We start from the raw sequence: 22,587 nt of genomic DNA, 5'->3' as shown, positions 1-22,587 counted from the left end.
AGTGTCCATGGGGGTCCCCTGCACACTGCCACCCCTGGAGCAGGGGAAGGGAGCTGTGGATGGGTGCTTTGGGATGGAGCACGTGGTTCCAGCATGGTGCATTGGTGAGAACTGAGCTTTGCATGACAGCCCTGCCCAGGGAATGTTTGGTGCCACCTGCAGCTCCTGGGCCCTGCAGAGCTCTCAGTGCTCCCTCAGATGATTTGGTCTCTCCTGAGTGAGTAAAATTAAACAAACTTCTTTAGAAACCCCATCATGTTGAGCAGTCTGGAGCACCAGGCTGCAGGGGACCATGAGTCTTCCCTCTGCCAGGTATGGAGGTGGGGGTCCCCAAATCCAGGGGGCTGATCCTGTACATCTCCACAGACTTTGCCCTTTTTGTTATTGCCACAGCCTGTTGTCCCCACTGAGGCTCCTCTTCCCCAGGAAGGGAAGGTTTGTCCCCAAGCCTGCCCCACTGTCTGGGAGGGCTGGCTGAAGAGTTCCTCACTGCCAGCGATAAGAATCTTCTTCTAAGTATATATTTCCTTAAATCCCTTGAACTCCTGAATTAAAATACGGATGTGGGATTTAACTTGGAAGGTTTTTGAAGGAGATATTTTTGTTATACATCATCACGCATGTCACGAGCCTCAAATATTTGGAAGGGCTGTATAAATAAGTGTGTGATCACCTTTTCTCATCTGGCTTCTGCCTCTCCCTATCCCACAGCTGCCAAGGAGTGGGGAAATGTGCACAGCACTCAGCAACCTGAAAGTTTACTCTCTGTTACTTTCATGAGAGGTTTCTTGAGTTTTCATGAGATGTGTTGTCACAAGACTTCAAGGAGAGGAGAGGAGAGGAGCAGGAGCAGGAGCAGGAGCAGGAGCAGGAGCAGGGTTCATGAGGATGCTGCTTCCTCAAACGTCTCTCAGACGCCTACAAACGGTCAGGACAAAATTGTTGACACTGAAACACTGTCTGGGACAAAACATACTCTAGGAACTACAGCATGCACTGGGCAACAGGTGAGTCAATCCCAGAGTCCCAGAACTACTGGCATGTGAAATCATAGAATAATGGATGGGAACTTTTATTACATTTTCAGTGGAGAGAGAGGCAAAATAAGCCAGAAACTGTTTCCCACCTTGACAGCTGAACCAGCCAGGGACACCTGGAGACGTGACTTGGCATGTCCCACATCTTCATTCCCATCACCCCAGACCAGCAGCCAGAAATGCCCCAAGGCCTGCACACCAAAAATGCCCTCCTGGCCCTGGGGCCTGGGGTAGGGAGCACCCTGAGAGATTTTTTCCCAAAGCTACACCAAGAAGATGTTGCTATTAAAAGACTTTCTGGGTCTACAATGTGAATCCTCAGCCAGCCAGCTTATCTTGGGTTCAGCTTAAACCCCTCCATGCCAGGCTGCCTGCTGCAGTCACTGGGAGAAGAGAAATGTTTGCCATATGCTGAGGGATTACTGTATAAAACTGAGATGCTTGGCTGCATGCCAAGGCATAGGGCTTCCAAATAGAGTCTGAATCCTGGACAGAAAAGTTCCAACTAAATATAGACATGACAGCCTCAGAGCTGACTTTTTTTTTTTTTTTTGTTTGAGATCACTTAAAATAGCATGTTGAGGGTTTTGTTTTGCCCTGCTGAGGGGGCAGGTAGAGGCATGTTTACAAACACAGTTACAAACCCAAGGACATGGTGAGATGGGAACCTCACCCTTCCTCCTGCACAGCCTTGAATTATCCTGAGGGTGGAGCGGATGCAGGCACAGAGCTGTCGGCATTCCTTGAGGAGGAACCAGGCGAGGTGTCCTCTTCCTCACACCCTGCCCAGCAAGGTCTATCAGCCTAAAAAACATTGCAGGGAGCCAAAAACTTCAGGGCCCGTGATGACATGGGACAAGGTAAGTGGGTGGCACCCGCGGAAACTCGCACACAGCTCAGCGAGGAGAAGATTTGCTGGGTGGTTTCAGAAGAGCCAGACCTGCTGCTGGGAGTCTGCAGTGATGGAAAGCTGAGAAAATCTCAGCAAGGAGATGGTGCTTTCACTTGGAAAAGGTAGTGTGGATTTCCTGAGCTGCCAGCCCTGCTCACACCTTTTGGAGATGTGGGCTGGATTACTCAGCCATAGAACTACTGGCAAGTGCAGCAAAAAAATTGAAGCCCAGATCCAGGATGGAGCAAGAGATCTCAGTGGCTTTGGGATGCAGCTGCTCTGGGTGCATTAGTAAAATACTTTTGCAAAAGCCCATAGAAAAAGCAACGAAGCCTGAATATCTGGGATGGGCAAGCAGGTGTTAGATGTGCTCCTCACAGCTGGCTTGAAATGCTGGGAAAAAGCATTGGAGAGGAACTGGAGAGAACTCATCCTCATGAGCTGGCCACGTGTGCTTGAGGCAGTGGGATGCTGGAAGCTCTTTAAATGTTTGGAAAAGAAAACTCCCAGAAAGCTGTAAGTCACTGGCTGTCCAACATCATATATATGTAAAATATAATATGAGAAAATATTGTTAATAGGCTTGATGACACAAAGGAGGTGAGGCAAGCCCCTGCATGCATGTTGGCTTGCACAGTATCCACAAAGGGCTGCCCAATACTTTTACATTCCAAGCAGGAATTTATTTAAGGGTCCACAGCTCCCAGGACAGCTGGTAAGGATAAAAATTAAGCAGATGTCTGAGACAGGCCTTAAATGAGGGTGGCCCTACAAAACATAGGATGTCTTAGTATCAAATAATCAGTTGCCCAAAAGGGGAAAAAATGATTTAAAGTAATATAAAAAGGCAGGAAAGTGGCTGAGGTGAGATCCCCCTCCTGAAGAGGAGCTTCCAGGAGGAAGAAGTCTGGCTCTGTAAAATTCCTGTTCCTAAACAATGGTGCTAGGAAGGTCAGTGACACGGGGGAGGTAGGGCTAATAATAACAAATACCATTAGAGTTATACCTTACATAGAGAAAGCTGCACTGGAACTGGCTTTCCAAGAGCCCAGCAAAAAGCTTTTGTTTAATTTATGGGGCTCAGGCTATTTTTAGCTGGCAGATCCTTGGGGTTTTATCTGGGATCATTGCTCTGAGCCAGCAGCTGGAACATTTTAATTGTTTGCTCTGGATTTAGGGTGGGTTTTTTTCTAAAGGGAGAAAGAGAAGAGCAGGTGCTGAGGTCTGACCTTGCTGGTCTCCAGATTTCCTCGGCAGCACCTTCTGCAGTGGGGAAAGCAAGTGGGTCTTGGAGCAAACTCTCTGCCTCCTGGGAGACTTTTTGGGGTGGTGCTGAGGGGGCATCAGGTGGAAGCCCTACCCTCCAGTCCAGCCAGGACCCTGCATTCATCCCCAGCCCCTGCCAAAGGCCAGCAGCCAGCAGGTGAGAGAGTGGCAAGGGGACACTGTGTCTCCCCATCCTCTGGTTGCTATGGAGGTCTAAAAATAGCCTGGGCTGTCCAACAAGGAGGGAGCATCTCCTCCTTCCAGGAAAGCCACAAGTGGTCCAGGCCTGTGTGCGGCTGTGCTTTATTTGTCAGGAAAGCCCTTTGGTATCTGCCTGGAACGTGGATGTGAGAGGAGCCATCTGCTCAGGGACAGGAGGTGTTTATGCCAGCCTGGGCAGAGACAGCCTCTGTGGAGCCTCGTCCCAGCTCCTGCTGGCACCTGTGCCCTGCTCGGAGCTTGGCCCCAGTGACAAAGGCAGACGTCTCTGTTTAGGAAAACACCGGCTCCTCCACTCTGAGAGCTCCCAGGACAGCTCACAAATCCACCCTGGCTGGTGGCTGCTGAGAGCTGGGGTGACAATGGGACTGCCACGTGCTGGGGTGGTGTCCCTGCCATGCCAGCAGCCTCTCCAGAGCTGTGCCCTAGGGCTGAGCACAGTGCAGCCAGAGGACCCTGGGTGGGCAGGGGCTGCAGGGGCTGCTGGGCTTCAGCTGATGGCAGAACCACTGGGCCTGTGGAGAGTCCCAGTGTGGGGACACCATAGCACGAGATTTTGGGGTATTTTGGGGTTTCCTGTTCCACTGCCTACACTCAGGGCTGCAGGCAGACACCTCTGCCTGTGCTTGTGTGAAGGTGTCAGTGAGTTGATGAGACAGAAAGGAGGCAATTAAAAGCAAAGCAAAACCCCTTGGCCTTGAATATGCTCACAGGAGAGGGTGAAGTACTTCAAGACCCCCATCTGCCTGCACTGACCCAAGAGGATGTGATTAAAGGGAAAACTTTAAGAAGTTTTTTTGAAGAACAGCAAAAAAAATCACAGTTTTCAACTTTACTTCCCCCTCAACTTTACTTCCCCCCCACTTATTTTTTTATTTCATTTTTGTCTCCCTACAGAGTAAGTCTTTTTCATTTGGATCCCACTGATACAAATAACCACAGGTTTTAGGCTGAAACATCAGCAGTCACCTCTTTCCCTTGCCAGCTGGCATGGCAAGCTAATTTTAACCTCCCAAGCTCCCTCCCATCTCCTGGAGGTTGCCCTGTTGCAGCCAGGGAGTGCTAGAAAATAGTGCATCGCCCACTCATCCAGCCTCCTTCAAGGGAAATATTTATATGATGCCAAAGAGAGGGTTTCCATGGCAGTGATGACTCTAGCACCGTTGCCTTGGAAACCACTTGAGGCCATCTTGAAGGGTTTGAAAATCCCCTTCAGAGACAAATAAGGAGAGGGAGAAGAAAGGCCACTGAGATCAGAGTGGCGTTCTGGTCTCCCCTGACTTCCCTGGCAGCTCCTTGCCTGCTCCTGCTGCCTGGGTCCCTGCCCATGCCACTGGGATCATTTATAGTCCAGGTGTTGCTTCACGAATAGACCCAGGACAAAGAAATGAAGTGCTTTGCAAACATAAATGGTTCAGTTGATGCTTCCTCCTGCTTCCCAAACCATCCTGCAGTGACTCTGGTGTCAGGGCACTGCTCAGCCCCAGAGGAGGCTCCAGGGAGACTCCCCTGCACCAGCAAAAGCCAGGGAGATTATTAGTGCCTGGCCAACTTCGAGCACCAGCTGCTTTTAGAGCAGCAAATGCACAGGCTCTTTGCCAGCCTAAGTCCCCATCACACATGTAGAGCCCCGTGTTTCTCCTGAGGTGCTGCCAAAATCCGAACCACAAGCAAGAGGCGGCTGCTGGCACCAGAGCGCTCGCCTGTGGTGGTGGAAGGAGTGCACCTCTGTGTCACATCACACACACCCCAGGCTCAGCCCCTGCACCCCGCGGCTCAGCTCCCATAGCTGTGGCTCAGATGACCGAGTGCCTCTGGCCACTTCGGCTCCCAGCCTGCAGGAGCTCTGTCACCAGCAGCCAGTCCATCTGGCTCCCAAGGACACCAAGAAGACGGCAGGGAAAGCAAAGCTTTCAGAGCAGATGGATGATGAGTTCTACGATGCAGCTGGCAGCAGCAGGGTTGGCCAGTGTTGCTGCTTGTTCAAGCTATGGGACTGCCTTCTTTGGGGTTTTGCTGAAAAATATTAGTTATCTTCTTTATTTTATGGTAATCTAAAATATTTTCTTCCTTGTCCCTGAGCTGCCTCCATGCCAAGGAGTCAGTGATTGTCCAAGCCAGGGCTCTTCCCTGGCACCCACACTGCTCTGCAGAGCTGCCTCCCACCCCCACCTATGGGTACCTTCACACCACCTCACCCTCCAAAACCCAGACAGCTTCACCACACAGAAACACCTGTGCGGTGCTTAGTCCCTCCACCAAAACCCAAGGGAGGGTCTGGCCACAGTGCCAGTACCAGGTTAACTCACTTCTCTCCATCCCACTGCCTTCTGGCCACAGTGCCAGTACCAGGTTAACTCACTTCTCTCCATCCCACTGCCTGTGCCAGGCTGCCTGCTCCTGCCTGCACCTCGAGGGGGGCATTTAGGGGTGCAAGGGAGCGCCTACTTCACTCTTGACCTACAGTGTGTGAAAATCCAGGTTTATATTGATGCAGCTTCTCGTGTGTTGAATATTGCAACACATGGGTATGAGGCCAGGGGTGCTTGGCTTTGCCCAGGAGGGAGCTCATAGCACACTATGTGTCACAAAATTCATGCCTGGCCAGTGCTGACCCAGGTGCCAGGTAAATATTTATTCATGGGCATGAGATGTCCCAGACAAATCAGGGCACACAGATATGGTTTTTATGATGTTCTTACATGCATCAAGCATTCAGGTAAAACAGAACTTGACTGAGCACTGACACCCACACTAACAGATCTCCAGTCACAGTGAAACTTGGCAAAGCCGCTCTGTTTCTGCTTGGCGATCGATCCAGGAGTCCTCGAGTCCCTCTGGCTGTGGTGACTGACCTGTGACACCAGACGGGGCTGGGAGGGTCTCAGAGCCTGGGGTGCTGTGGTACCTTGCTCATGCCAGGGATAAAGCTGTTCTTTATCCCTTGGGGACTGCTCTGAAAGCAAAGTGCTTCTCTCCAGGGCCGGGCTGTTTGTTTTACTTCAGCGCGAACAATATCGGAGTCTGCAATAAAACTCCACACCTCAACACATCGCGGTGTGTCATGAGAACTAATAAGTATTTTATCACTAACGTGCTCCCGTGCTACAAAGAGTGATGAACCGGTGCGGGAAAGGATGTGGGACCCTTTGAGGTGGGTTGGCTCGGAGGCAGGCGGTGGGTCTCCCGGGAAGATTAACCCGGGGAGGTTGTGGAAAGGCCGGTTCTCTCCCCTGCTCCTGCTCCTGCTGCTGCGGGGGTCTGGCCCCCTCCTGCGGGCGGCCGCGGTGCCCGTGGGCTCCGGCAGCCCCGGGGGGTCTCTCCGCCTGCCACAGCTCCCGCAGCCGCCGCCCCCCGGCGCTTGTCCCTCCGGCGGGTGGGGACGGCAGCCCCGCTGTCCCCCCCGAGGGGCCGCCCCCGGCCCGCCCCCGGCCCGGCCCTACAATAGCGGGGGAGCCGCCCCCGCCGTGTTCCGGCCCCGCTCCGCCATGGCCTCGGCGCTTCGGCTGTGCGCCCTGGCCCTGGCCCTGCTGCCCGCCGCCGCCGCCGCGCAGGACGTGGCCGGAGGTAAGTGGTGACTGCGGCTCCGCCAAGGCCTGGGGCGCTCCAGCTGCTCCTCGCACAGCACCCCAAAATCCCGGCCGGGTTGCTTTGGAGCCCATTTTTGTGGGATGTCCGGTGCTGCGTGCGAGGGGTCGATGGCCAGGCACTGTGGGCAGTGAAAGCTGCGAGGGAGTTCCGCAGGGTGGGATCCGGGACAGGCTGCTGTGTCCCTAAGAGTTCGGGAAGCTTGAGTGCGTGCTGGAAGTGGAGCTTTGCGAGCCCCTTTTCCAGCTTCCACTGCAATGGAACTTCCATGCCCAGAGGAGCTGTGGCTGCCCCATCCCTGGAAGTGTTCAAGGCAAGGTTGTACAGGGCTTGGAGCAACCTGGGATAGTGGAAGGTGTCCCTGCCCATGGTGGGACAAGATGGGTGTAAAGCCTTTCCTGTCCAAACCATTCTATGATTCCATGATTTAGTGGTGATAGCAGCTCGGGTGAGAGAGCTGCTTACCTTCCTTGACCAGGGGGCAGTCACTGGGCAGCCAGGCTCTCGCTGATGGCCCTTTGGAGGATGGGGGAGACTGGCAGACGGGGAAGAGGATGGGTGTTGTTGGGTATGGCTGGGTGGGGAGCAGCAGATGTCTAGCTGCTCCTCCTTAGTGAGTGGGGGATGGAGCATAGCCCCCAGAGATGCTGCACCAGATGGAGAAGAAGCTGTAGCAAAGGGTGGGGATGACTGCCTTCAAAGTGCCCTAAGAAGTCTTCCCCCTCTTCCAAGCCAGTTCGCTGTGTGATGACTCTTGCATGGTGGCTCTGGCAGGGTGGAAGTTGAGGACCAGCATGTTTCTGCTCTTCTTTCCACCCCAAGCCATTCACTTCACTCCTCTTGTAGCACAGCAAGAGGTGCTGTCCTATCTCTGTCCCTGAGGAGTGCAGTGCTTCCTGTGCCATCCCATGTGAGCTTTCTGGTCACCTGAAATGGGACATTTGGACAAACCAAACCCTGAAGGGCTGTGGTGTCCTGGAAGCAGCCCATTCCCAAACAGCTGTAAGTGGGTGGCTTTGACTTAATGACTTGGAGGATGATCTCCAGCTGTGGATGCCAGGAGAGGGGATACCTCAGGGGAAAGCAAAGCCCAGGTTCTATTTTGCCCACCCTTGCCTCCTGTGTTGTGGGAGGGATGTCTTGTGACTCCTGGTAAAGAACAGCCCCAGGGCAGCACAGGCGCTGTTGTGCTTTTCCAGCCTCAGTTAAAGAAATGGAGAAGATGCAGCTTCAGACTGTTTAAAATCTGCAATCTCAGCCTCTCCGGGTGTGTAAACACCCTTATCTGAGCTATGTTAATCAATTGCCCAGTTGTTTGGAGGGCTGCACAGAGCATGTGACTGCTGACAATGGGTCATAGCTGAGGGCTCCTGCCAGCTGGAGGGAGAAAATACAGCTTTGCTGATTGTGAGACTGGAAAGCAAGCACCTCTGGGATTGATTTTTTCCTGATTATGACACTGCAAAGCCGTGATCCTTCATCCAGCAGTGAGTGGTCAGGCAAATTGATTTGAGTTTTCCTTTTAAACTACTGTCAAACAAGCTGCTGCTTAGACTCTTAGGCAGGAGTCAGTTTTAAATGGCTCATTCTTGAGGGCCTGGCAAACCACCCTTCCTGAAGATCTGGGGAAGCACACCAGTGAATTGCAGGTGAATATCCTATAGGAAGATGTTTTCCAAGAGCACTGCTGGGAGCTGTAGCTAAGCTCAGAATGGGGGCTGGACTGAGCCAGCTTGTCCTCTGTTCAGGTTCAGATCTGCCCAGCTGGATGCATCCTGTGGGGATGCCATCAGCCATGGTGGCACTGGTCCTGAGAGCCACCTGTAGCTGTAGAACTGGGGTCTTCCTCTCCCAAATAGGGGTGGAAACAGGTTCTGAACATGAGCACAGGTTTTGGCTGCAGTGCTTCTCCCACTGCCTGGACTGTGTCCTGCTGAAGGAAGATTTGGGTGAACTGGCTGGGGTAGGGTATGGCCCTGATGTACAGCAGGAGCCCTCCTGCAGGATCTGTAGCTCTGTGTATCCCTGTGTGCTCCTCTGCTTCTCCTAGTAGAAACTTCTGTGTTTGGGGCTTGTTTGCTTGAGCTGCTCCATCATCTGGTGCTACAGGACTGTACCAACTACCCAGTGCTTGCTCTCATCCTCATAGGGTCCCTCCAGATTGTCCCCTGGCAGCCCTGCTGCCATAGCAGATGCTTAGGCTTTTAGGGAAATAAAACCCAAGAGAGGAACTCACAGCTTTGGGCTTTGTCAGCAGGGCAAGGCAGATGAACTTCCATTTGTGTTTGGGCCTCCTGCTTGACACAGGGCACAGGCTGAAGCTGGTGGCTCTAGCAGCAGCATGCATTGCTGCTGGTCCAGTGCTGGGTAGGAGCAGGCTTGGAGGAGCCCAGAGTTTTAAACCACTGAAGCTCTTCAAAGTCCTGAGTTGTCTTTTTTCCTTCCTGCAGATTGTCGCCAGTATACGAACAGGAGCTGTGAAGAGTGCCTGAAAAATGTCACTGTGAGTAGCAGCATGAGTTGAGACTCCCAGAGTTGAGACTCCCAACCTCTCACCATGCCTGAAAACATTTCCTTCCTGGAAAGGGGGCTGGTCCCCTGCCCTTGTCCCAGACACGTTGCGAATTCCACGCACTTATGAGGGTGAGAGGACAGTCTCTCACTGCTCTGGAAGGAGGTTGCTAGAAACTGGGTGGGTTTTGTTGTGTGGTTTTTGATTAGAGTAATGGAATTGTTGAGCTGCTTCCTCATGGATGGGCGATGTGTTTGGAGAAGGGACTGAGTGGGCTGGACAGGCTGGTCAAGTTCCCCTCCACCAGTCTGTGCCATGGCACTGGGTGGATGCAGGATGTGAACTGGTGTCCTGCCAGTCTCCTCTGCGTTATCGCAGATATCAGCAAACTTGAACTTGAGTCAGATCATGCAGCTGATGTCACCAGACCAGTTTGACCAAACCCTGCTGAATGCTGGGGCTGGAGTAGTGGCTGGGCAGACACACACACACACCCGTCCAGCTCATCAGCTCTGTGTGTGTAGAGTGCTTTGTCTCAAAGGCTTTCTTCTTATCCCAAAAATAAAGGATTTGTGTTATTAATTATGCAAGGCATGGTGGGATTCTTAAGGCTATCCTGGGCAGGGCCAGTAGTTGTCTCAGTGATCCTTGTGAGTCCCTTCCAACTCAGGATAGTCTACAATTCTAAGCCAGGAGAAGGATTGTCAGCATCTTTACTTGTTTTAGAATTCTGCACTCCCCTCGCCTTCCTCTTCTGGTGTGATCTGCACTGACACAGCTCTTACTCCTGAGCACCCTGTTGCTGCTGGGTGCTATCTGGTTCTTGTGAGCTGGCAGCAGTGGCCCTGTGCTGTGGCTGCCAAAGCAAAGCGTGGGTCACTGGCAGTGCACCAGTAACGATGTGGTGCCTGGTTCCTGTGTTCTAGTGCCTGTGGTGTGCCAGCAGCAGGAGGTGCATGGAATACCCCGTCCGAAGAATCCTTCCTCCAGCCGACCTGTGTGAGCTCCGCTCTGCACGCTGGGGAGTCTGCTGGGGTAAGTGCCAGCCTGGGGTGATGATTGTGTGAGTGCTTGCTGCTGGTGGGAGGTTCTCCTGCCTCCCCATCTCTCTGCCAGTATAGTAATGACAGGCTGAAATCAGTCAAGGTTCTGCAAACTTCCTGAAGTGTGGGTGGGAAAGCGGAGTATGAGCAGTTCCCTGCCTTCTGGCAAGCAGGACCCGTGAGGATTTAGCTAGTCCAAAATACTTCCCTTATGCTTTGGTGTGATGGAGGCTCCAGATGTGGCTAGCGCCTGGAAACAGGAGTGGAGGGTTCTCTGTGGGCCTGTGCAGCCCTTCCTGGTGTCTGAATCCCAGAAGATCTCTCCACTGCAGCTGGCATGTCACTCTGTGCACTGCTTCTGGCTTTTCATGTGGCTGCCTGTCCCAGGTGGGCTCCTGGAGCCAGAGGTGTGGTGACTGCTCTGGAAAACCTGTGAGTGCTTCTAGTGCTGAGTGTACCATAGCCCTGCTCAGCTCTTACCCACCTAAGAAAAAAACCTCTTCTGAAACTACTGCTGCATGTGCAGGGCTCCTCTGGGAGGTTTTTCTGGTAGACAACTGGCTCTTGGCTGATTCTCCTCCCTGTTGCTCTGTCTTCTGAAGGATTTCTGGATAAATTGGTGCCTTGTTTAGACCAATCTTAGTGCATGTTCATGCTCAGACAGGAGCCAGCTTTTGGGGGCTGGAGCAGGAAGGAATCAAGCTGGGGCTTAGTTGCTCTCACCCATCCCCTTGATGAGGAGCCTGGAGCTGAACTGTCATTGCCTGTCATCTGTTGTGCTCGAGGCTGGGCTCTCGTCTGCCCACAAGAGTTCAAACTGCTCTTATGCTTGTAGAGGAAGAATCTCCTCTTTGTGAGCCCTGTGGTATGCTTTTCTGAAACTTCTGTAAGACCTTGAAATACTAATTTTAATGTGAGTAACTTCACAAAAGGCTTCATTATTGACGAACACATTCCTGAGCTTGCAAAGCTTGCTATAGAGGAGATTAGTCCTGTGGGAGATTAGCTCTTACGTGAGTCTGCATTTTTGGTGTGTGTGACTTCGCCTCTGTCATCAGCTGGAGGAGTGCCTGGTGCTCTGCCACAAACCTCTCCATGTGGGAAAGGGGAAGTTGAACCCCAGGTTCATCCTGAAACCCCAAAAGGGTTTTAGAAGCAATGATGCTGCTGCAGGCTTTGAAAACAATTTCAGTGGAGTCAGCTCAGCCTGGAGTACATAAAAGAGGATCTATTTAGAACAGATAAAAGGAAGAATTTTCTTATAGTGAGGGTAATGAGGCACTGGAATAGGTTGCCCAGAGAGGTGGTGAATGCGCCATCCCTGGAAACATTCAAGGTCAGGTTGAATAGGACTGTGAGCAGCCTGGTCTAGTGAAAGATATCCCTGCCCATGGCAGGGAGTTGGACTAAATAATCTTCAAAAATGCTCTGAGCAGGTTCAGGCACTCTGATATTTCTGTAACCTGACTGCTGTGTGCAAAGTGGCTCCTAAACAAATATTTTCACAGGCTCAAGTCTTTGAACAGCCTGATTCATACTTGGAAGAAGCTCCTCTTTGTTGTTGCCTGAAATCCTTGGCATCTGGATGTGTCAGTTTTGGCTGCTGTCTCTACTGCCATTACTGCAGGAGCTCAGTAGGATGAGCAGGGACCAGGGCTCATGGCTGCTGCTTTACCATATTCCAGCAGGTTTTGTTCTGTGTGTGGGCAAGCAGATTCCCCCAACCCTGGGGAGACGTGACAGTCAGGTGTAGGAAGCAGGACTTGGCCTTCAGCTGCCTGAGCAGCACTGATAAATCCCAACAGATCTTGTTTCAGTTTCTCTTGCCCAAGATCTTCAGACACCTATAAGTGCTCTTCTCATCAGAGATTACTTCTGAGGCTTGCTCCCATGGACAGTAACTGCTCCCTGTCAGAGGTTGTTCCTTAGCCCTGAAGCCTTCAGTTGCTGGGTTTTTCCCTTGATGGTTACTTTTTAGCTGGATTAGTGATTAAGATAGCTTTGCTCCTGTTTCTGCCAGAGGAGTTTGACCTGTGTGCGTTTGTCCTCACCTTTCTTCATGGCCAGTAACTGAGCACTCCTGTTAGCAGGTACATGTACTCAGCTAGTGTTTATTTGTGGGTACCAACACTTGGTATAGCTACAACTAACAGTGTCCACTTGCTTTCCCAGGTGGTTACACATCTCCAGCCCAGTGACTGAAGCTGCTGGTGACAGCAGTTGTATTTTCATAAACAGGACAAGAGAAAATGGCTGTAGGATAAGAGGAAATGGCCTCAAGTTGCACCAGGGGAAGTTTAGGTGGGATATTAGGAAAAAATTCTTCACTCAGAGGGTGGTCAGACAGTGAAACAGGCTGCCCAGGGCAGTGGTAGGTAGAGTCACCATCCCTGGAAGCATTCAAAAAACACAGAGCTGTTGCTCTCAGGGGGACATGGTTTACCAGTGGTAGTGCTGGGGGAGCAGTTGGACTTGATGATCTTAGAGTGCTTTCCCAACATTAATGATTCTGTGATCCTGTGATACTGTATTGTAACTCCAGGCAGCTGTGTCTGTTGTGCTAAACACATTTTTTTCAAATCCTTCAGTGAACTTTGAAGCCCTGATCATTGCAATGTCTGTGGTGGGAGGAACACTTCTAATTATGTTGGGGGTCTGCTGCTGCTGCTGCTGTTGTAAGAAAAAGAGCAAAAAGTAAGTATTGGGGAGGGGTCCCCTGATTGTGTGGAGCAGCTCAGATGCAGCCATGTGCTGCTGCAGAACTGAGTGCTGAGAGGGGCTTTTCTGTTAACCAGGCCAGACAAGGATGACGAGAGAGCAGCCAGGGAGTGGGAGAAGAGACGGGTGCGGCAAGAGGAGAGGTGAGTTTGTACCACAGGCCCCGAGGCTGCAGAATGATTTGGCTTCTGCCAGGAGGCACGTGGGGCTCAACACATGCAGTCAGTGGCTTCTTCAGCCCTAGTTCACACACAAGCCTCATGAGGAATGTCATGCTGAGCTGATTCGTGGATGTAGTATCACAAGTATTGTGTATGCAGCTCCCTGAGGCCTGCTGACGTGTGTGGGCTCTGGTGGTCCCCAGAGCCTCCAAGAGGTTGAGCAAACCTGCCAGCCTGGAGCTCCCTTGGTTGGGAATAAGCAAGGAGCTCTGGCTCCTCTTGTTCTGTTTTGTATCACCAGTTACTGACTCACAGCTTTTCTGTTTGGTTCTTGCAGGAGAGCAGAGATGAAATCACGGCATGATGAAATCCGAAGAAAATATGGTACAGTGCTGACATGAGTGATTCAAACTAAGCTTTAGATGAAGCAGCCTCAGTAACTATGCTCCTTGCCATGGTTACAGCTGTAGATGAGACCTGGCCAGCAGGGAAAACATGGTCCCTGCTTCTCTTGGCTCAGAGCAAGTGTAGAGATGCTTGGGTCATGGTGTATGAGCCCACACAAGGGCTGTTTTTCCTGGGCAGGCAGGAGGAAGTGTATAATGTTGCCCAGAATGTGTCCTCCAAGCTTCCCATGTGGGAGAAGCAGACAGAGCCTGGCTGGAGGGGAGAAACAGAAGCTGGCAGACACAGCACCATCATAATGCTGTTACCCTTCAGGCACAGCCCTCCAGTAGCCCTGTGGTGAGCAAGTGGGAGGGGAGCCAGCAGCCTGGGGAGTGGGGCCAGGTAGGAATCAGAATGCCCACAGCTGCAGGAGCACAGCACAGGCACCAATCCCACCCCAATCCCACTAGTCCTCTGTGCTGGCAGCAGTTCCCCAGGACGTGTGTCTGTCCCCTGGGGATGGGAGTGCACAGCCTCTCTCCTGGGGCTGGACTGTCCCTCAGGTGAGTCCCATGGACCTGGGCCAGGTCTGGACCTACCTGAGGGGAACATCAGCTTGGAAGGAAGCAAGGAACAACCAGTTGCTCTGTGCAGGGGAGGGTCCCTCCAGCCTGCCCATTGTGGCTTCCAGGGGCTCTGCCAGAGTCTGGCTGTGGAGTAGGTGAGCTCATGCATGCTGCACTTGGTGGTCTCTGGCTTTGAGGGGGGCTGTAGGGAAAGCTAGAGATCTTTTCCTCTGCCTGCAGCTGCTGCTTGCTGCAGATCCACATTAGGCAGGAGATCCCAGGGCCTCTGGATGGGCTGGGTCCTCTGGAAGATTAGCTGGGCTGTACACGGACTGCCTGGGAGAGGAGTTTGCCATCAGGTCAAACTTCTCAATGGATGTCTCCTCTTGTGCAGAAGGGGTGAGTGAAACAGAGCCAATTGTGGGCACTGCTCAAGTAAGAGCAGGTGTTCTGGGAGAACTGCAGCCAGGAGGCTTGAGGATGCTCAAATGACAAAGAGTTGTTTCCCAGGACTGGATTAATGCTTGCTGTGACCAGTGTGGGAGCTGCTGTCTGAACAAATCTCTCCTCTCTTTTAGGCCTGTTCAAGGAAGAGAATCCTTATGCAAAATTTGAGAATTAGCATCTCCAGACCCACCCACCCACCCTGGTGAACGGTGCCTTCTGCAAAGCCAAAAGTCTCCAGGCTTCCCCCCACCACCATGGTGCCACTTCAGCTGCCACAGAGGATGACCCAAATGCTTGGTGACACCATTGTCCCCACTCCAGGTGCTTGGTTTAGCCAGAGCTTTGCTCTTGTCCTGCTGGTGTAGGAAATGATGATGGCAGTACTGGAGGATGATGCATTTCTTCTCACTTGCCCCTGGGGTGGCTGTGGTGTCCAAAGCAGTGCATATAACAGTCCTTGTCCCAGCCAAGGGCAAAAGCAATGTCACTTGTCTCCCTCACTCCTGCCTCACCAAGAGCACTTAATGCACACAGAGCTCTTCTGCTCTGCTTCCCCCCCTTTTTTTTTTCTTTTAGTATATGCAAAATCCAGCAAGAGTTTCCTGACATATGAGTGAGGAGGAGGCTTTGGCTGTCACTCCAGGTGCCTGCACTTATCCCGGCACATTAACAGTCCTCTCAAAGAGCACAAGTTTCTGGTGATCTGGTGCTTCCAGGAGGAAGGTCTTATGTGCACCTTCTCACTTACAACTAATCTGGGGAAATGCCCCAACTCTCCTACCTCTCTGTGCCTTTCTAGAAAGGTCGTCTTGGGCTCAATGGTCACATCTCTTAGCAATACTGTAAGTTTCAAGTGCATTTACAATATGCAAACTGTATATTAAACTGATTCAATTACTGTTCTAGTCTGAAGGAGTTTAATTCTGAACCCTTTCACAGCAGGCACAGGTTGGCAGTAGTGGCTGATGGAGTTGTCGCTGTTACATGGCTCTGACTCATTGAGGGTAGCTGTGGGAGACAGAAGAAAGGCTGCCTCAGGCTTTTGCTGGGCTTGAAAGGAGTCATCTATTCCCAGAGATGTTCAGGTGTTACGAGGAGCTTGGGAAGTAAGGCTGCTCTCTAAGCGACGAGCTGGGTGTTCTGGCAAGAGGTTTTGCCTTTTGTCCCCTGGCAGCTCCAGGAGAGAACCCTTTGGGGCTTGGCTGCAGCCCGAGCTGTGTAAGGGAGCTGGGGTGGGCCGGAGGCCGGAGCCTACTCAGGGCTGCCCACGCCGCACCCGCAGAGTTTGGGCTGAGGAAAGCTGCCTGTGGCCTCCTGCCCGCCGGGAGGGCTCCCTAGGCTGGGCTCAGAGGAAACGCTATCTCTGCACAGCCGAGCCTGTGGAGCTCAGCGCAAGCTGCTACAGCTGAGGCCGAGGAGCCGAAGCGGCCAGGAGGCCTCGCTGCTGCTGCTACCCGGGCTGTGCCAGCTGTCAGACACCGGCTGCTGCCAGCACGCTGCGAGGGCAGGACTCGCAGGTGACTGTCCCTGCCCGAAGAGACTCGGGTGTGAGAACAAAGGGACTGACCCTGCCAAGCTCTCAGGGTGGCTGCTCTCCACCTTTTGCAGGGGGTACCCTGTATTTCTGGAAAAAACATGGGGGTGCCCTGTATTTCCGGTTCAAAATGCGGGTGCCCTGTATTTCCGGTTCAAAAGATGGTGGTGCCCTGTACTTCGGTTCAAAATGGCAGCGCCCGGTATTTCCGGTTCAAAATGGCGGCACTCGGTATTTCCGGGTCAAAATGACAGTGCCCTGTATTTCCGGAAAAAACATGGGGATGCCCTGTATTTCCAGTTCAAAAGATGGCGGCGCCCTGTATTTCCAGTTCAAAATGGCAGTGAACGGTATTTCCGGAAAAAACATGGTGGCGCCCTGTATTTCCGGTTTAAATGTGGGCGCCCTGTATTTCTGGCCAAAAGATGGCGGCGCCCTGTATTTCCAGTTCAAAATGGAGGTGGCCTGTATTTCCAGTTCAAAATGGCGGCGCCCTGTACTTCCGGTTAAAAATGGTGGTGCCCTGTATTTCCAGTTAAAAAGATGGTGGCGCTTACTATATCCAGTTCAAAATGGCGGCACCCAGTATTTCAGGTTGAAAATGGGGGCGCCCTATATTTCCGGAAAAACATGGGGACGCCCTGTATTTCTGGTTCAAAATGGCGGCGCCCAGTATTTCCGGAAGAAACACGGCGGCGCCCTGTATTTTCGGCAAAAACATGGCATCGCCCTGTATTTCTGGTTCAAAAGATGGCAGTGCCCTTTATTTCCGGTTCAAAATGGCGGCGCCCTGTATTTCCGGTTCAAAATGACGGCGCTTTGTATTTCCGGTTCAAAAACACGGCAGCGTTCAGTATTTCCGGTTCAAAATAGCAGCACCCTGTATTTCCGGCAAAAACATGGCGGCGCCCTGTACTTCCGGTTCAAAATGGTGGCGCCCTGTATTTCCGGTTCAAAATGGCGACGCCCTGTACTTCTGGTTCAAAATAACGGTGCCCTGTATTTCTGGCAATAACATGGCGGCGCTTAGTATTTCCAGTTCAAAATGGCAGCGCCCTATATTTCCGGCCCAAAAGATGGTTGTGCCCTCTATTTCTGGCAAAAAGATAGCAGCGCCCTGTACTTCCGGTTCTAAATGGCGGCGCCCTGTATTTCCGGTTCAAAATGGCGACGCCCTGTATTTCCGGAAGAAACATGGGGGCGCCCTGTATTTCCGGCCAAAAGATGGCAGCACCCTGTATTTCTGGTTCAAAAAGATGGCGGCGCCCTCTATTACCGTCAAATCATGGCGGCGCCCTGCATTTTCGATTCAAAATGTCGGTGCCCTGTATTACTGGCCAAAAGATGGCGGCGCCCTCTATTTCTGGTTCAAAAGATGGCGGTGCCCTGTATTTCCGGCAAAAACATGCCGGAGCCCTGTATTTCCGGTTCAAAATGGCGTCGCCCTGTATTTCCGGGTGTAGGGGGTTTTGTTCGTTTTTGTGGTGTTGAAACGTGGGGCTGCGCCGCTTTTAGGGTTGCAAGGCTAGTATGTGTACTGGACAAAATGGAGACACGCATGCGGAGACGGGACGCGGGGCCTTTGCCATGATTGTCGTGACCTATTTCCAGTCAATATGGCGGCGCCCGTATCAGGGCTTCCCGTGGGTGCCGTGCCACCGCCGGAGTGCCATGGACCTACCTGAAAAGACCCTCCGGCATGTGGGTGTGTCGGCGGTTGTGATTGATTGCGTGGTTTCGGGACGGGTTTTTTGGCTTGGCGGGGTCGCCGAGATGTGGGGGGGGTGTAGTGCTTGTGTTGCTATGTGGGTTTTTTTGGCGTTTTTGTACGTATTTTATTAAAAATTTTGATAACGTTATTTCTGTAAACATGGCAGCCGTCTGACATCATCGGAGGTGGTTCTGGGGCGTGGTGCAGCGTGACAGACAGCTGCGGGGCAAGTGCCGGGGGCGGACCAGAGTGACGGACAGCTCGGGGGTGGCGACAGGGGCAGAGTGGCATGATGGACAGCTGGGGACGTTGCTGATGGGCGATGCCCCTTGACAGCTGGGAGGCAGTGTTTGAGGGCCTGGTGTGGGTGACCGGGGGCAATGGTCATCGCTGTGGTGGCGCGTTAGGAGTGGGGGTGTGGACTTGGGTGTCTTTTTTCAGGGGAGGGGTGTAGAATAGGGGGAAGTGTTAGGAGCTGGGGCGTGTGCTGCATGGGGAAGTGCTTGGGGATGAGGGGTGAAAAGGAGTAGTGAGTGAGTTTCCGCCATTCTCTAGTACCACACTAGCGATACCACTAATTTCATACTTTCTCTGACAACACAGCCATGACAGAACCAGTTTTCTCCTCTCTCTAATGTCAAAGGAGCTACCTACCCAATTTTTGAATTTCTGTGACAGTGCATGATTTTAAAACCTAATTTAATCTCATTGTGGCAACAGAGCTGTGATAGCCTCAGTGTTCTCACTGCGACAACACAGCTGTAAAAATACCAATTTCCACCTGTCTCTCTCAACACAGCAGTGAGAAACCTAGTTTTTCACTCTCTGTGACATCACAGCAGTGACAGCTTCAATTTCATCTTTTATTGTCCGCACAGCCATCTTCAGGGACAGACCCAATATATGCCTTTCTGGAACACCACAGCAGTGATAGAGCCAGTATTCCCCACTGTGACACCACACCTCTTGCAGATCATAGTTCCACTTATCTGTAACACCACAACCGTGACAACTCAAATTTCTACCCCTCTTTGACTCCACAGCAGTGACAGACCAAATTTTCACCATTCTGGAACACAGCAGTAGTGATAAACGGAATTTCAGCCCCATGGAGTAAACTCAACAGTGATAACCACAGTGTTCCCCTCCCTAAACACCACCGCTTTAACAATCCCAATTTGAATCTCTCTGTGACACTACATAAAAGACAGACCCAGTATTCCTCACTTTTTAAAATCACATATGTGACAGGACTAGTTTCCGCCTTTCTGTATCAATACAACAGGGAGAACCCCACATTAATTCACTCTGAGCCGCCACAGCAATGACAGGCAGAGGACAAGCATGCACCTTGGAAAACCCAGGTGTAGCAGTGCACATCTGTGCACCCCCAAGGACGACACCTGCATACCCCGTCACAACCCAAAAAACCTGGGAACACGAGGGTACAGTGGGTCTCACTCGGGCACTATTGGTCACCTCCGTGTACACAAACTTGGACACTGCCACACCTGTGCACTAAGAGTTATGCTCGGACACCTCCAGCCTCAGGTAGGTATATATGGACACACCTAAAAACAGCCAAAGACATTAGAATTGACTATGATACATACACATAAACACAGTCACACCTCGCAATATCAGCGCACACTGGGTTCTGGCGGAAAACGTCCCGTCACACAGGAGCACACCTGGCCGCTCCTTGGAACACCGAAACACACCGGAAACACTCGAGCACATATAGACACGTTGGAAAACGCACAGAAACATCGGGAACATATTCTAATGCCCTAGAACACCTGAGCATATTAGAACGCCAAGCACACGCTGTCAATTTCAGACGTAACGGTGTAGGACTGTGCACCCCGGGCACCATCCATACACACTGCGAGACGTCCCAAAACACCTGGAAAAAAGAGTACAGCGGAGCTCACTGGGGCAATAGTGCGCATCCCCTGTACACCTAATTGCACACCAGCACTCACGTAAAATTCGGGGTAAGCTTTGGAACCTCCGGCTACACGTAGGTATACATGGATACAGGTAAAAACACTGAAACACGTTGAAATTCACGTCGATACAGCACCACAAACAGACTGTCATAATTTTGAATATCAGCACACATTGGGTTCTTGCAGAAAACGTCCAGTAACGCGATATCGCACATCGCCGTTCTTTGGAATCACAAAAGACAATGGAGAGTACCCAGACACATACGGAAACACTACAACACACACAGAAACAGCTTCCAACACCACAACCCGCCTCACAGTATCAGGAGTTGCTTCAATATCACCCTGTCAATCCTAGGCATACCCATGCACAACTACACAACCTGGGAACCACACGTAAATACCCCAGCTCGTCAAAATACACTTGAAAACATGAGGGTACAGGGGCACTCACTCGGACACTCTGGGCAAACCTCCGTGTACACCTTATACCACTGCGGACAACCCGTAACCTCCGTTCTACAATCGGACACATCTGGCCACATGTAGCTATATATGGACACACCGAGAAATACCGAACACATTGGAATTCACTGAAATACATCCACATGCACACTGTCACACCTTGCAACACCAGCGTACACTGGCTTCTTGCGGAAAACGTCCGGAAACGTACTATCCCATATCGCCGCTCTCTGGAATACCGAAAGACAACAGAAAGTCCCCGCACACCTACGAAAGCAGTGCAACAAACGCAGACATATCGGGAAACACATTCTAAAACCACAACACATCTCACGCTATATAAGAAGTGTTCCAAGTTCACCCTGTCAAACCCCAGCCTACCCGTACACTACTACACGCACCTGGGATCTCGCGAATATACCCCAACTCGTCCAAACACACCGGAAAACACGAGAGAACAGCGGGTCTCACTAGGATACTGTGGGCAAACATCCGTGTACACCTTATTGCACAGAGGAACAGACTTAACCTTTGGGCTACCCTCGAACACCTCCTGCCACACAATGCTATATGCGGACAAACCGAAAAACACCCAAACACATTGGAATTCACTGGAATACATCCACATGCACACTATCACACTGTGCAACTCCAACGCACACTGGCTTCTTGCAGAAAATTACCGACAATGCCCTTTCCCATATCGCCGCTCTCTGGAATACCGAAAGACAACGGAAAGTCCCCAGACACATAAAGAAAGACTGCAACAAACGCAGAAACATCGGGATACACCTTCTAACACTCCAACACACCTCACACTATCAGAAGTGCTGCAAGCTCGCCCTGTCAAACCCAGACCTACGCGTACACTACTAGGCGCACCTAGGATCACGCGTATATACCCCAACTTGTCCAAACACACTTGAAAACACAAGCGTACAGCTGCTCTTATTCGGACTAAAATATTTGACAGTGTTCATGTGGTTGTATTCCAATGAATTCCAGTATGTTTGGTTGTTCTTCGGTGTGTCCGTATATAGCTAGGTATGGCCCGGCTGTTTCCGAGCGTACCCCGAAGTTTAGGGGTGTTCCTCTGTGCAATAAGGTGTAGACGGAGGTTTACCCACAGTGTCCCAGTGAGTCCCGCTGTACTCTGGTGTTTTCAAGTGTGTTTGGATGAGCTGGGATATTAACGTGCGGTCAAAGGTGCGCGTAAATGTGCACGGGTAGGCCTGGATTTGACAGGGCGAGCTTGCAACACTTCTGATAGTGTGAGGTGTGTTGGAGTGTTAGAAGGTGTATCTCAATGTTTCTCCGTGTGTTGCAGTGTTTCTTTATGTGTCCGGAAACTTTCCGTTGTCTTTCGGTATTCCAGAGAGCAGCGATATGGGAATGTGCGTTGCCGGTCGTTGTCCGCAAGAAGCCAGTGTGCGCTGGTGTTCCAAAGTGAGACAGTGTGCATGTGGATGTATTCCAGTGAATTCCAATGTGTTTGGGTGTTTTTCGGTTAGTCCGTATATAGCTAGGTATGGCCGGAGATGTCGGAGCGTAGCATGGAGGTTAATAGTTTTCCGCTGTGCAATGAGGTGTACACGGAAGTTTGCCAACAGTGTCCCAGTGAGTCCCGCTGTACTCTTGTGTTTTCATGTGTGTTTGGTCGAGCTGTGGTATTTACGCGTGATCTCAAGTGCGCGTATGGTGGACGGGTGGGCCTGGGTTTGACAGAGTGAATTTGCAGCACTTCTGATATTGTGAGGTGTGTTGGGGTGTTAGAAGGTGTTTCCCAATGTTTCTGCGTGTGTTGCTGTTTTTCCGTATGTGTCCGGGTACTTTGGTAGTCTTTTGGAATTCAGGAGAGCGGCAAGGTGGTATAGTGAGTAAGTGGACGTTTTACGCAAGAACCTAACGTGCGGACACCTCCGGCTACACCTAGCTGTATACGGCAAAACCGAATAACACCCAAACACATTGGAATTCACCGCAATACATCCACATCCACACTGTCACACTTTGCAACACCAAGGCACACTGGCTTCTTGAGTAAAACAACCGGCAACGCCCTTTCCCATATCGCTGCTCTCTGGAATAC

The 22,587-nt window shown here is 51.6% G+C and overlaps 1 protein-coding gene across 2 annotated transcripts; it reads left to right on the top strand.

Annotated features, from left to right (window-relative positions):
* Nucleotides 1-1,812: 1,812 nt before the first annotated feature.
* Nucleotides 1,813-15,735, top strand: PTTG1IP (PTTG1 interacting protein). Of its 2 annotated transcripts, none has more exons than XM_033516797.1 (7): nucleotides 1,813-1,897; nucleotides 9,453-9,505; nucleotides 10,441-10,549; nucleotides 13,146-13,251; nucleotides 13,353-13,418; nucleotides 13,774-13,820; nucleotides 14,630-14,925. In XM_033516797.1, the coding sequence occupies exons 1-7, from the start codon at nucleotides 1,888-1,890 to the stop codon at nucleotides 14,794-14,796; spliced, it is 558 nt and encodes a 185-aa protein (XP_033372688.1). In that variant the 5' UTR covers nucleotides 1,813-1,887; the 3' UTR covers nucleotides 14,797-14,925. The 2 variants fall into 2 exon arrangements, with proteins under 2 accessions (XP_033372688.1, XP_015492489.1); XM_015637003.3 differs by lacking the exons at nucleotides 1,813-1,897; nucleotides 14,630-14,925 and adding exons at nucleotides 6,873-6,981; nucleotides 14,968-15,735.
* Nucleotides 15,736-22,587: the final 6,852 nt, after the last annotated feature.

This window comes from Parus major, chromosome 9 (genome assembly GCF_001522545.3).
Source record: "Parus major isolate Abel chromosome 9, Parus_major1.1, whole genome shotgun sequence".
In the NCBI taxonomy this organism is placed as follows: domain Eukaryota; kingdom Metazoa; phylum Chordata; class Aves; order Passeriformes; family Paridae; genus Parus; species Parus major.
This window is presented reverse-complemented; position numbering and strand designations above follow the sequence as displayed.